The 13,454-nt window shown below is 39.6% G+C and overlaps 1 protein-coding gene across 23 annotated transcripts in view; it reads right to left on the bottom strand.

Annotated features, from left to right (window-relative positions):
* cast (calpastatin) overlaps positions 1–12,260 on the bottom strand; it is a 114,927-nt gene extending 102,667 nt beyond the window's left edge. For 13 of the 23 annotated variants that reach the window (XM_084317294.1, XM_084317322.1, XM_084317305.1 and 10 more), the window contains exon 1: positions 12,105–12,260. In XM_084317294.1, coding sequence (XP_084173420.1) covers positions 12,105–12,149 — 45 coding nt within the window. In that variant the 5' untranslated portion in view covers positions 12,150–12,260. Of the gene's footprint in view, positions 1–11,401; positions 11,670–12,104 lie in introns of those variants that run through there. The other 10 variants (XM_084317308.1, XM_084317306.1, XM_084317312.1 and 7 more) reach the window with 2 other exon arrangements.
* Positions 12,261–13,454: the final 1,194 nt, after the last annotated feature.

Raw genomic sequence — 13,454 nt, 5'->3', positions numbered from 1 at the left:
CCCTTATCTTATTTTTCTCATGTATTTATATCCAGAGTTGATTATATTGTTCACACTGTTTATTTTTCTTATATTTCTATATTAAGATCTAATTATATTATCTAATCTAATTTCCTGTACCTCCCCTCCCCCGACCCTCCCCCATGCTGCTATGCCGAATTTCCCCAAGGGGATCAATAAAGGAATATGTTATCTTATCTTATCTTATATTGATTTGTGTCCCATTTGTTATAAATACATTTTTTTTTCTTTTTTTTTTAAGTTGTTTTTATCATATGCAAAAAGAACTATCATTATATCGGCCATCAGCGGCCCTGCTCTTTAAATATCAGTATCAGCCATTGAAAAACCCATATTAGTCGACCACTAATGATAAACTTTCTTAAAGTCAGTACAAGCGACCTCAGCTTAACGTGCCATTGAAGACTAGATGCAGTATTTATTGCAGCAATGGATTAACATTCCTTCAAGGCAACAGTCTGGCTTGATTAATTACTGTATAATTTACTGTACTTTATACTGCATATCCTTTACTGTACCATATAATGTATAATTTACTGTACTTTATACTGTATATAATTTACTGCACCATATACTGTATAATTTACTGGACCATATACTGTAATGTATATAATTTACTGCACCATTATACTGTATATCATGTACTGTACTATATACTGTATATCACATACTGTACCATATACTGTATAATAATAATAATACATTTTATTTATAAAGCGCTTTAAGAACCCAAAGACACTGACAATGAGCAAAACAAATGAACAGAGAAACAAAGAAGGAATAAGCAACAGTATGAATACGCAGGACATAAAACTGTACTACTGTATATAATTGATGGTACTGTATACTGTATATAATTTACTGTACCATATCTTGGGCTATGGTTGGATGAAAGGCTATCTTTTAAAATGCATATTGGAAACCTCACAAAGAAACTTAAACTAAAACTTGTTTTTTTCTTTCGCAACAAACAATGCTTTTCTTTTGAGGCCAGAAAGAAACTTGTTCAAGCCACATTCCTGTCTGTAAGTGTACCTGACAGTGTGTACCATGCTTCTCTGCGCTTCATCACTAGTGCTGGGCTTACTCACCATTGTGTGCTTTATCAAATGTTGGGATGGACCTCTCTGTACGTACGGAGGAAATCACACATGTATGTTTTTATATATAAGGCCGTCCTAGGGAAGCTTCCCCTATATCTTTCTAGTCTCATTTGCTTTGCCTCTAGCAGCTACCATACCAGGTCCACAAGATGGCTACTTTTAAAAACTCCCAGAATACAGACTGAACTAGGAAGGACAGCTTTTTCTCGCTTCGCACCTTGGGCATGGAATGGGCTACAAGACCGTATCCACTTAGACACCCTGTTCTCTCTGCAAATTAAAATCTGTTTACATAACTTCTTACAAGAAGAATGTCACTGCTTTCTGTATTCGGGTCACTGCAAAATGACTGTATTACCCTGTATTATACTGTCATACACTTTTACTATCATGTAGACTATTCTGTTTTGTGTTTTGGGTTTTTGTGTTTTATGTGATGTATTGTATATTGTATAGTATACATGCACTTTTATTGTGTTCTTGTGTGATGTTGTATCACACATTTTATTGCTGTGTGAGTCTCTGTGAGGTACCTATCGCAAATGTTATTGCTGTTATCTTGGCCAGGTCTCCATTGCAAAATATTATCTTGTATCTCAATGTAGCATGTAGCCTACTGTACCATATACTGTATATAATTTACTGTACTATATACTGTATATAATTTACTGTACCATATACTGTTTATAATTTACTGTACTATATACTGTATATAATTTACTGTACCATATACTGTATATAATTTACTGTACTATATACTGTATATAGTTTACTGTACCATATACTGTATATAATTTACTGTACCATATACAGTATATAATTTACTGTACTATATACTGTATATAATTTACTGTACTATATACTGGATCCCCCCAGGGCTGCGTGCTGAGTCCCTTATTTTACTCTATTTACACCCACGACTTCACCGCAGTCCACCCCAGCAACACCATCATCAAGTTCGCTGACGACACCACCGTGGTGGGCTGTATCTCAAAAGGCGACGAGACCGCATACCGCAATGAGGTAGAGCAGCTGTCAGCCCTTGGCAAAATCAACAACCTGCAGCTGAATAAACTAAAAACCCAGGAGATGATCGTGGACTACAGGAGGAAGAAGACTGACATACAGCCACTGTACATCGACGGGGGATGCGTGGAGAGAGTCTCTGTCATCAAATTCCTGGGCGTCCACCTGGAGGATGACCTGACCTGGAGAATCAACACCAAGGCGATCGTGAAGAAGGCACAACAGAGACTCTACTTCCTGAGAATACTCAGGAATTACCACCTTAGACAAGACCTGCTTGTGTCCTTTTACCGCTGCTCCGTGGAAAGCATCCTCACCTACTGCATCAACGTGTGGTTCCTCAGCTGCACGCCGCAGAGAGGAAGGCGCTCCAGAGGGTCGTCAACTCGGCCCAAAAAATCATTGGATGCCCTCTCCCCTCACTGGAAGAACTCTATAACTCCCGCTGCCTTAAAAAAGCAGTGAAAATACTAAAGAACCCACACCACCCTGGCAACAAACACCTCATACGTCTGCGCTCAGGCAGGCGTTTCAGCGTCATGCCCACCCGGACTAACAGACTGAAGTTTAGTTTTTATCCCAGGGCCATATGTGCACTAAACTCAGCTAAAATGTAAAACAACAACCCCCCCCCCCTCCCTCCCCCCCAAACGCACACACACGCACACACACACACAACATTAAGGGATAGTGCAATTATCTTTTATACCCCCCCCTGCTTATGTTTATGTTATGTCTATTATGCCTTACTCTTGTTTTTATATTTAATACTGTGTTTAGGACTGTGTTTTTATGATCTAGGACTGTGTGGCGGCTAGCACCTAGGGCTGCATTTTAAATTTCGTTGTAACATTGTAACAATGACAATAATAAAGATCATTCTATTCTATTCTATATAATGTACTGTACTATACTGTATATAATTTACTGTACCATATACTGTATATCATGTACTGTACTATATACTGTATATAATGTACTATACTATATACTGTATATAATTTACTGTACCATATCCTGTATATAATTTAATGTACCATATTCTGTATATAATTTACTGCACTTTATACTGTATATCATGTACTGTATATACTGTATATAATTTACTGTACTATATAATGTATACTGTATCATATAATGTATATCATGTACTGTAGTCTATACTGTATATAATTGACTGTACTCTATACTGTATATAATTTACTGTACCATATCCTGTATATAATTTACTGCACTTTATACTGTGTATCATGTACTGTACTATATACTGTATATAATTTACTGTACTATATACTGTATACTGTATCATATACTGTATATAATGTACTGTACTCTATAATGTATATAATTTACTGTACTATATACTGTATATAATTTACTGTACAATATACTGTATACTGTACCATATACGGTATATAATTTACTGTACCATAGACTGTATATAATTTACTGTACCATATACTGTATATAATTTACTGTACCATATACAGTATATAATTTACTGTACCATAGACTGTATATAATTTACTGTACCATATACTGTATATAATTTACTGTACCATATACTGTATATAATTTACTGTACCATACACTGTATATCATGTACTGTACCATACACTGTATATAATTTACTGTACTCTATACTGTATATCATGTACTGTACCATATACTTTATCGTTTCAACCCGTTCCCACCTTGGGGGACTATGACATTTTCACTCTGGGTGAAAGATCTTTTTGTGTGGATTTAGGAATAAAAAGTCTACAATCCTGCCGGTTTTGCACAATTATATTTTTAATAGGGATGTCCGATATTATCGGCCTACCGATATTATCGGCCGATATCGGCATTAAAATGTGATATCGGAAAATATCGATATCGGTTTAAATTTTTTTTTACATTTCTATAAAATTTATTTACCCAGGCAAGCAAGTAAGAACAAAATCTGATTTTATTTATTGTCAGAAGTATGCATAATGTTGTGTTAATTCCACAACAAGAGATATGTAATGTTAATTACCTGAAATTATTCGATTTTGGGGGGGGGGGGGGGACCCTGCATATATCGGTATCGGTTGATATCGGTTGATATCGGTATCGGAAATTAAGAGTTGGACAATATCGGTATATCGGTATCGGTAAAAAAGCCAATATCGAGCATCCCTAACTTTTAAAGTCGATAATAGATCTTTCCTCGCGAAAGCATCTACAAATGTGTGACTACACATTAAATAACATTATTTAATGATGAACAAATCAAGTACAAACAATGTTGATAATGAGTTATAAATAATGTATAACTAATTTGTAAATGTTATATAAATATAGTTATACATGATTTAATAATCATTTACGAATGTATATAAATGGTTTGTTCATGATTAGTTCATTATCTACAAATACCTTGAGTGCTATTATAAAGTGTTACCCAAATTTGTGTAAACAGTCTAGCAGTAGCATGGAATCCATGGAGTACATATCGACGAGTACAGAAGAGGACGAAAATTGACAAAAAACACCTTCTAATGTTCGCAAAAAGGTTTCTAAACAATGTTATATGCATCTCACGTCCGTTCAGAAAGAAAGTGTACAAGATTTTACACAGACACGGTGGGATAGATATAGAAGCTGCGTCGAATGGTGGCTTAACTTGCCAGGCAAGAATCATACCATTGCGGAGACATACAAACATTGTTTAGAGATCGAGTTTGCCAATGTTCCTGGAAATGCTGGTTTTCACGCTACTTGCTATAGGCGTTTTATCGACAAAAAGCACTTGGATACAGCTGAGAAACGGGCCACAACATGTTCTGCAGCTCAAGATGTGGATACACTATTTGATGCTGTGCTGAGAGACAGTGTAGCTGTGTTTTTATAGTTTACATAACTAGCATTCTAGTTTTCTTCAGATACTGCACTGTATGCCATCTAGTTGTATTGTTTTACAGTGATGTTTATGTAGCTCTGCTAGTTCATAGGGATGTTTAAAGTATGTTAGCTTTAGGAACCAATGCTTGTGTTACCCTCACCTATTCCTCCCCACACACACATTAGGACAATAGAGCTAGCATGCACCGCTGGGGGGGGGGGGGGGGGGGCTAACTAGATGGCATACAGTATCTGAAGAAAACTAGAATGCTAGTTATGTAAACTATAAAAACACAGCTAAACTGTCTCTCAGAACAGCATCAAATAGTCTATTTTTCATATTAGTGTAGCGCTTAGGTGTCATCAGCCCTTGGTGGCACCAATGTGTGTCGAGCACTTATTGGGATCTATTGGGGTTGTGACTCTACAAGTGCCTTTCATGGCAAGGGCAAGATGAAAACATTTGCTGTTGCTTGTGAGAAAAAGGAGTACTGACTGCATTTACAGAACTGGGTAGCAGTTTTACCCTAGACCAGTCTACCTTTGATGGTCTTAGCAAATATGTGTTCCACCTGTATGGCCAGCCATCAGCTAAGAATGTGAATGATGCAAGATACAAAGCATTCTGCATGGCGTCATCGGCTTAGCCAGAACTCTCTATGCCCCCGACAAGTGATGCCTTGTACCAACACTGCAAAATGTCAAATTCCAAGCAGCTATAATGAGACATTCATTGAAAGCTGTAATGTGTGCCCCTTCACCCGTTGGCAATGGGTGGCACCTTGAGGATGGGGAGTTAACAGTGACCTGGATGACTACAAATCCGGCCCCTGATAGTGTGTTGCAGCAGGTAGTCCACTGCGGTTGCAGGAAGATGTTCCTGTGTGTCTGCAAAACTGCCATGTACAGATCTATGTCAATGCCAAAACTGTGCAAATGTTTCTAAGGAAACTGAGGATAGGGATACGTGGGATGATGACTCAGATGATAGTGGTGAGGATGATTAACATCAGTGTTGCCTGGGAAGTGTGGTGGTGTATGAGGGTGTGGACTCATGGGGTTGGGATGTATATGGTGAGGGGATTAGGGTTATACAGTAGGTATAGTGTGATTTGTTTGTATTTTTGTACCTGCATTCTATTTTGTTTTTAAATGGAAAATAAAAAGGTTAATGAGTAACTTATTGATTTGTAAATTTGTTGACATTATTCCAAATTAACACTTTGAGCGCCACTCACAGCTTTTCTCGGGTTTACGACCCGACCGTTGAATGACACGTCACGGCTTTTCTCTGGCGTTTTTTTTAATTTTTTTTATTAGCGATCTGAAATCATATTGCATCACGCGAGCCTACCGTTGGAGATCCAGGGACCGCCGGCGCTCAGATGTGAAAAAAGCGCCCCCTATCGTCTCCCAGATGGTAAATCACCCTTTTGGAATGGACTCAATGAAAGTGAATGGGAGAACGGATTTCTGACTCCACATTTTACTTCTCACTGATGCAGCCGGGGTCTACCAGAGTTCATTCTGGAGCCTCTGAGCCGCGCGGATCATGTGTTCTACTGTATACACGGTTGATCAATACATTTATCGATTTTTTCGAATGGCGATCGGAAATTGGAATAAACCATTTGGATACCATCTGACCTCAGGTAAGGAATCTATGTTATCAGTGTTAGGATAATCAGACTCGTTTTCACTGATATATAAGCGTTTATGTGATATGTGATATGGCTGAGGAGCACTCTTAAATCTGCTCTCAGCCACGATCAAATCTCATGATTGATTGACTAATTTAAAATGTCATTATAACTTGACAGACTGTGTTCTCATAGTGATTCCTTCACGTCAACGCTACAGGCCTCCTTGGAATTAATTACTTAATCATAATTAAAATAAATATGACAATATTTGTACGATAAGAAATTACGCATTTAATGTCGGAAAAATAAATAATATGGATTCATCTGATCACAGGGCAGCTGCTTAACCATATCTGAACCATCTATTTTGGACAAATGTATAATTACTTTAATTACTCAGATATTCAAACACAATTATGCAATTATTGTGAAATGATTGAAAATAATTATTATTTAATGCCTTCTGTGGAATTTCATTTGTATTTCTTATTTGTTACACATCTGTTTTAATGATTAATTATATACATTTGAAAGAATGCAGGTCAACATGCAATGTATCCCATTGATTGGTATACAATGGGACAGACCTTTGTTTGATTGATTGATTGATTGATTGAAAACTTTATTAACAGATTGCAGAATGGGTACAGTACAGCTCAATTACATAAGGGGATGCAGACCAGAGAAAGAAGTTTGTCTTGTTTACATCAGGGTCCCCCATTTTCAATTCATCATAACATATATGACACACACGACACAGATAGACAGTACTGCTACATCTATACATTTATGACATACCAGATTTGCAAATACAGTACTGTTTGTGATACAAAAATAGTCCAGAAAAGAGAGTACATTTGACGTAGAAACTGTTGGAAGAGGTTGGGTAGGAGGGGTGGGTGGGGGATAGACTTACACTGTACAAGCAAAACTGTACATTGGAATATTGACAAAACCATACTTGGTCATTTACTGTACATTGGAGGGGGTTGATATAGCTATAAACCTGCATTCCTTCGAATATATCATTAATCAATTAAACTTATATTGAAATACACTATATAGCCTATACACCAACACTGAAATGACAGTGGATAAATAAATAAGAACTAAAGCTAATCGGTGGAAATAGACTGCATTAATATTCCATAACAAGTCTTGTGTGCGCCTACGAATGAACAGTAGCCTATAGGCTTAATTATGGAATAATAAGCCATACTGCCTACATTCATTACGCCCGCCGTAGGCTATATATATTATATTTCATTCATTCATATACAGTACTGCGCGCCCGCGTGTGCAGGGAACAAAATTAACTTTTTGACTTACCAGCCATTTGGCTGGTAGATTTTTAAAAGTACCAGCCGGGCAGATTTTTTACTAGCCAAAAAATATAAATAGCTTTTTAGTATATCGCCATGTGTTATTATTACATATAATACTCTCATATGCTATTTTCAATTAATATCATAAACAACATAAGGAATATTAGCATAATTTTGAGTGGACTGAAGGAATGAGTCAGCGTTAATAGTTTTAAATGCAAATAATTTATTGAAACATAGAAGTGGGGTCGGGACACACTGTGTTTCAACTCACCACCCCCGCATCATATTGTAGTCTGTCTTCAAACTTCCACTCCTCTCAAAAAAAATTATATTTGAATATCAACATTATCTGTCCATCCTCAGTAATCCTCAGTTTACTTTAATATACTCCTGTCCTGAGTCCTGACTAGTGACGCCGTCGTCTTTCCAAACGCACGCACGCACACACACACACACAGGGAAGGGGAGAGTGCCCCCCCCCATTTCCCTTTCCTCAGTGCTGTTTACTGTGGCTCTGCCTCGTCTGATCATCAGGATTAGCTTGTTAGCTGACGTTAACGTTGTAGTGATTGGTACATAAACGTTCATTTCGGGCGATGTGGGCATAAAGGAATGGCGACGGTGCAAAGCATGTAGCTGCATTGGACTCGTTGTGAGAAGAAAAAAAACATCACAGACTTATTTTGCGCCTGTAGGCGCACTGCTGTGTTAACGCTGCTCTGTTTACAACGCTGCTCTGTTTTCAAGAAACAACACGGACTGGGCGGATATCATATGACTTGCGGAGTTGCTAGAGGGTTTTCAAAATAAGAGTATCATATTAACCTGAACGTTGCTAGCTGCCGGAGCCCAGATATTATGACTGGATCTGCGCTTGGGGCGGCAATGAGACCCGCACAGGATTTTCAAAATAAGAGTATCGATATGAATTACACGCCAGCTGGCGGGCAGACTATTATTTTTAGACGCCAGACGGTAAATCTACACGCATTTGGCGATGGGGGCCCAGTTATTTGGTTCCTTGTGCGTGTGTGTGTGCGCACGCGCTGCGGCAGGTGTACCGCGAGCTGTATATGATGCCAATACATTAATCTAATCTAGTTTTGATGGCGCGCAAGCGTGATTACGAAACCTAGCCACATTTCTCGGAGACGCTCTCTGATTGGCACTGACTGACGCTAGGTTTCGTAATCACGCGGCTCGCAAGACTCGCAAAGCACTTCCGCCATTCCCTTTGCACACAGCTGCGTCACTAGTTGCCTTATAAGGAGCTCTGGAGGCGTTGTTTTGTATGCAAATGCCCTGAACGGGAACGCGCTTTCGAGTTTAAGACAGAATGCCATTCTCCAAGCAGATATCAGATCATATAATTTGTGCGACCTTTTCAGCCACTTAAGACATATTACCAGCACGTTCAGGACTCAGAGTGAACTTGTCATTGATTATGTCTCAGTGGTTCCAAGATAAGTCTTCCAGAATATATCTTTGAAAAGATTTCGGGGATGAGACCCAATGTTTCAGGTGAATGCAGGTAACCGACAGTATTCCATGTTAAACAGCCTCATGCAAGGAGAGATTAAAGGGGAATGTCACCCATTTTAATAATTCATAATAGTTCCTTCTGTTCCCCAGGACAGTCGGGGTCCGTATTTAAGAACATGCACCACAAAGGGGAGCTCCAGTAGCTCACCACGTACCGCGAGTGCTATTTCAGCGCCGTGGACAACCGCGCTCGCGCGGATCTGGGGCTGAGCGCGTTCGAATCCCGGACGGCAGCCGTGCCTTTCCCAGAGTGTCTTTCCCCCCATCTGAACCCTTTCAGCCTGCTTCTGTCGGTCGAACTTGACCAAGTATGAATGCGACGAAAAAAGCGATAAACACTAAAAAGAACCAGCTGACTGGTCAAAGTAAAAAAAAAAAAAAAGAACATGCACCACTTTCTAGAGGAAAGAAATCAGAGAGAGAACCCTCCCATCAGTGATGTCACTGGGATGTACATCTGCACTGCTCCATAGACAATGAACGGGACTCTGACTTTATGAGGCCATACAATGTTAGTGTGAGCTCTTATGTTTATACTCAAGCATTACTTGAAGGTCTGGGCCAGAATTAAAACCGCATTTGGGCAGGGGTGTAAAAAGTACCAAGAAGTCTCAAAATCGTACTCAAGTAAAAGTCAGAGTATCTGGCTTAAAAACACACTTGAGTAAAAGTCAAAACGTTTCTACTTTTAAATGTACTTAGGTTAAATACTAAAAAGTAAAAGTAAAAACGTATTTTTTCCGTTTCATCCTCTTCATCACTCGTACTATCGTTTGTGGCCGTCTTCTGTAGCTTGTCACTCTGACTGTCTATTCTTCTGATAGCAGGTGTTTAATCAAAGATCCCCGCTTTCTAGTCTTGCACAAGGACCAATCAGCATGGGTATGGGCGGGTTAATTTTCCAGTGATGGGGATTTGATTGGCTGTTTTTAAATAAGGTGCGGCCGCAGGATTAATAACGTTAACGTTAGTTCGGCCAGAGAAACAAATATACTAATTAAAATAGTTGGACCTGCAAGATTTGTACTTTTTACTTTGTAGGTCTGCATTTTAAATGTAAGGAGTAAAAAGTATGTTTCTTTTTCTCTGAAATGTAATTGAGTAAAAAATACAAGTATACAAACCTAATAATACTCGAATAAAGTACAAATCCCAAAAAACAGTACTTAAGTATTGTAACAAAGTACAATTACTCAAGTACTTTACACCCCTGCATTTGGGTGTACGAGCTCACACAAACATTGTATTCTCTCACAGAGTCAGAGCTCCATTCGTTGTCTATGGAGCACGGAGCAGCCCCAGATATTACTGTACATCCCAGAGGCATCACCAATTAGGGCTCTCTCCGTGATGTCTAGCTTTAGGAGAGTGGTACAGGAAGAACATAGGTGAATTATTAAAATGGGTGACATTTCCCTAACATCGCCACAATTTACCATATTATTTGGATATCAGTATGATTACAATACTGCCACCCTATTGGCAACGGTGACTAATTGTAATGAATTGCACAACATGGGGTGCAGATAGTGTATTCAAACCTATCTGATGTACAATTCGTTAAATAGTCACACCCACACCCAATAATACAGTATCTGCCAGGATGTCGACCAAGCCCTTCATTATTTGAGCCAAATGCATACATGAAAAGTTATTAATAATAGCCTAACAAACTTCCACAGACATCATTAGAACTAATAATTATATTGTTTAGAGAACAAACAGTACACTACACTACAAAACCCATGTCCACCTGACTCAGTCACCTGACTGCCGGGGGGTTTAATACGGTATGACTGACTGACAGTTAGAATTGGCAGAGCGTCAATTCAATATTTTTTTTTTATTATAATTATAGCCAGGTACTCACAAGGCTCATCCAATATGCTGCGTATGCCATGGGGTACGCCGGGGGTCGATTCCACACACCAGTCCTCTCTGTCTGGACATGTGTTGCGTATCCGTCTCTACTAGTTCTTCTATTCTCCTGCGTTCCAGAGAGCCACTCCCGTCATGTGCAAATAATACAGTAGAATACCGACTATTGTCTTAAGAAGACTATGCGCTGCCTGTCTACTGGGCGTTTTGCATTTTTACAGTGTGGCCAAATTGTCATCTTAGATCAATTTATAGGTGCTCTGCCTCTTCCGCATAACAATCAAGTTCTGACCTGCATTTATACAGTGCTAGTGCCCACCGAAAACACAATGCGAGAGCATTGCGCAATTGGTGCGTAATGGACCAGTTTTTCCAAATGTGTTATTAGTGCGCATTGAACGAATGAAATGACCCGATCGTCTTCAGCAAAGCGACACATTAAGCATTCTGTTGTTGTCTGGTGTTGCAGGAAGCTTACATTGTACTTTTCTGACCATAAACGGCGATGGACACCCCTGTGTAACCCACCGTTCTCTGACATTGAGCCGTTTCTCTTGCGTTGGTACAGATGTGTAAAGCAATATAAACATCTGGCAAAACGACACGATAGTGAGATCTACAATAATTGACCGTTTGCGTTGACTACAAAGTTCCGTGCATGTTAAGATGTGATGCTATAGGAAGAGAACACTTACCTCGCTTGTCTTTTTAGGACCATGACCTCTCTTTTTGCGTGGCATTTCTCTACAATGCAAATGTTCAACTTTTAATTAAGCTGTTCGCAGTTCGAGTACCTGTGTCTGCTGCTCTGGTGGTGGGAATCAAACGCTTCGCATGATGCCACCCATATATGCGCCAAATAAAATGCCCCTCCCGCTAACAAAATCTGTGTCAATGATTGGTGGAATCGATAGGTTGCTAAGTTTTCAGCTCGTTGTGTTGATTGGTTGATTGATTGACTGGTTGATCTTGTGTGTGGGGGGGGGGGGGGGGTGAGAGATGGACAGACAATACTCCTCACTACTCAGGGGGACAGAATAGAGCACCATGCATTGAGACCCAATTTAGCCCAGAAAACATGGACCGCCCCCCCCCCCCCCCCCCCCCCTTGAGACCAAGCCATGGTGTAACTATGGGTTGTCACAGCTGTTCACACTGTTCCTTAGTAGAAATGAATTAGTACTCTGGTGAAAGTAAAAGTCCTCCATTAAATATTCGATCTATATGAAAGTAGAAAAGTATTTGATATTGATGTTGAATATATAGATTTTTAAACTGGACTTGAAGAAGTCTTTATTCATAGCACACATTGTAACATAGTCATGCAGCGACACACACATGTGAGATGGGCGACACATATAGGAACACACACATCCATTTCTTTGGGTCGCTGATTACATTTCTTCTCTGCACTTGACCGATCCCGTCGTCCTTCCCCCCAAGGGCAGCCAGGAGCAGACATGGGTTGCGGTGTGGGGGCCAATCTAAGTGCTCCTGTCCTGCATGTTTTTCCATTGGGTTTATTTCTTTTTCTGAAGGGGAAACCCTTGCAAGTGTAATGGTTGTGACAAGGTCACCTCAAACTTCGATGCCCCGAGGGAGTTTCGAACACGGGTATCCCATGCCGTGTGCAACAGCACAGACCACTATACCAAGAAGTGAACTCACTGCTTTGTAACGTGTCTATGTGTCTTTTGAGGATGAGAGTGAGTTTAACCCATAGCACCTCTACTCACCCCAGCCCTTCGTGACTGCGCTTCACGATACCATCCATTACACGGGAGCATGTCTATGTTTCCCGGGTCCTATGTTCCCCGGGTTCTATGTTCCCCGCTTTGATTGATTGATAGATTGAAAATTTTAGACCACCAGCCCTGATTCCAAACTCTAACCTTAACCAGTTCGAACGAGGGCCTAAGCTTAACCGTTCGAAACAAGGCGGACATTAATAATTAATAAAATAATAAAAATTTATAAAATGTTCATTCTATTAATCAATCAAAGCGGGGAACATAGAACCCGGGGAACATAGGACCCGGGGAACA

Source organism: Notolepis coatsorum (genome assembly GCF_963971535.1).
Source record: "Notolepis coatsorum genome assembly, chromosome: 6".
NCBI lineage: Eukaryota > Metazoa > Chordata > Actinopteri > Aulopiformes > Paralepididae > Notolepis > Notolepis coatsorum.
The sequence above is the reverse complement of the archived record's forward strand: the minus strand, read 5'-3'. Positions and strand labels throughout refer to the sequence as shown.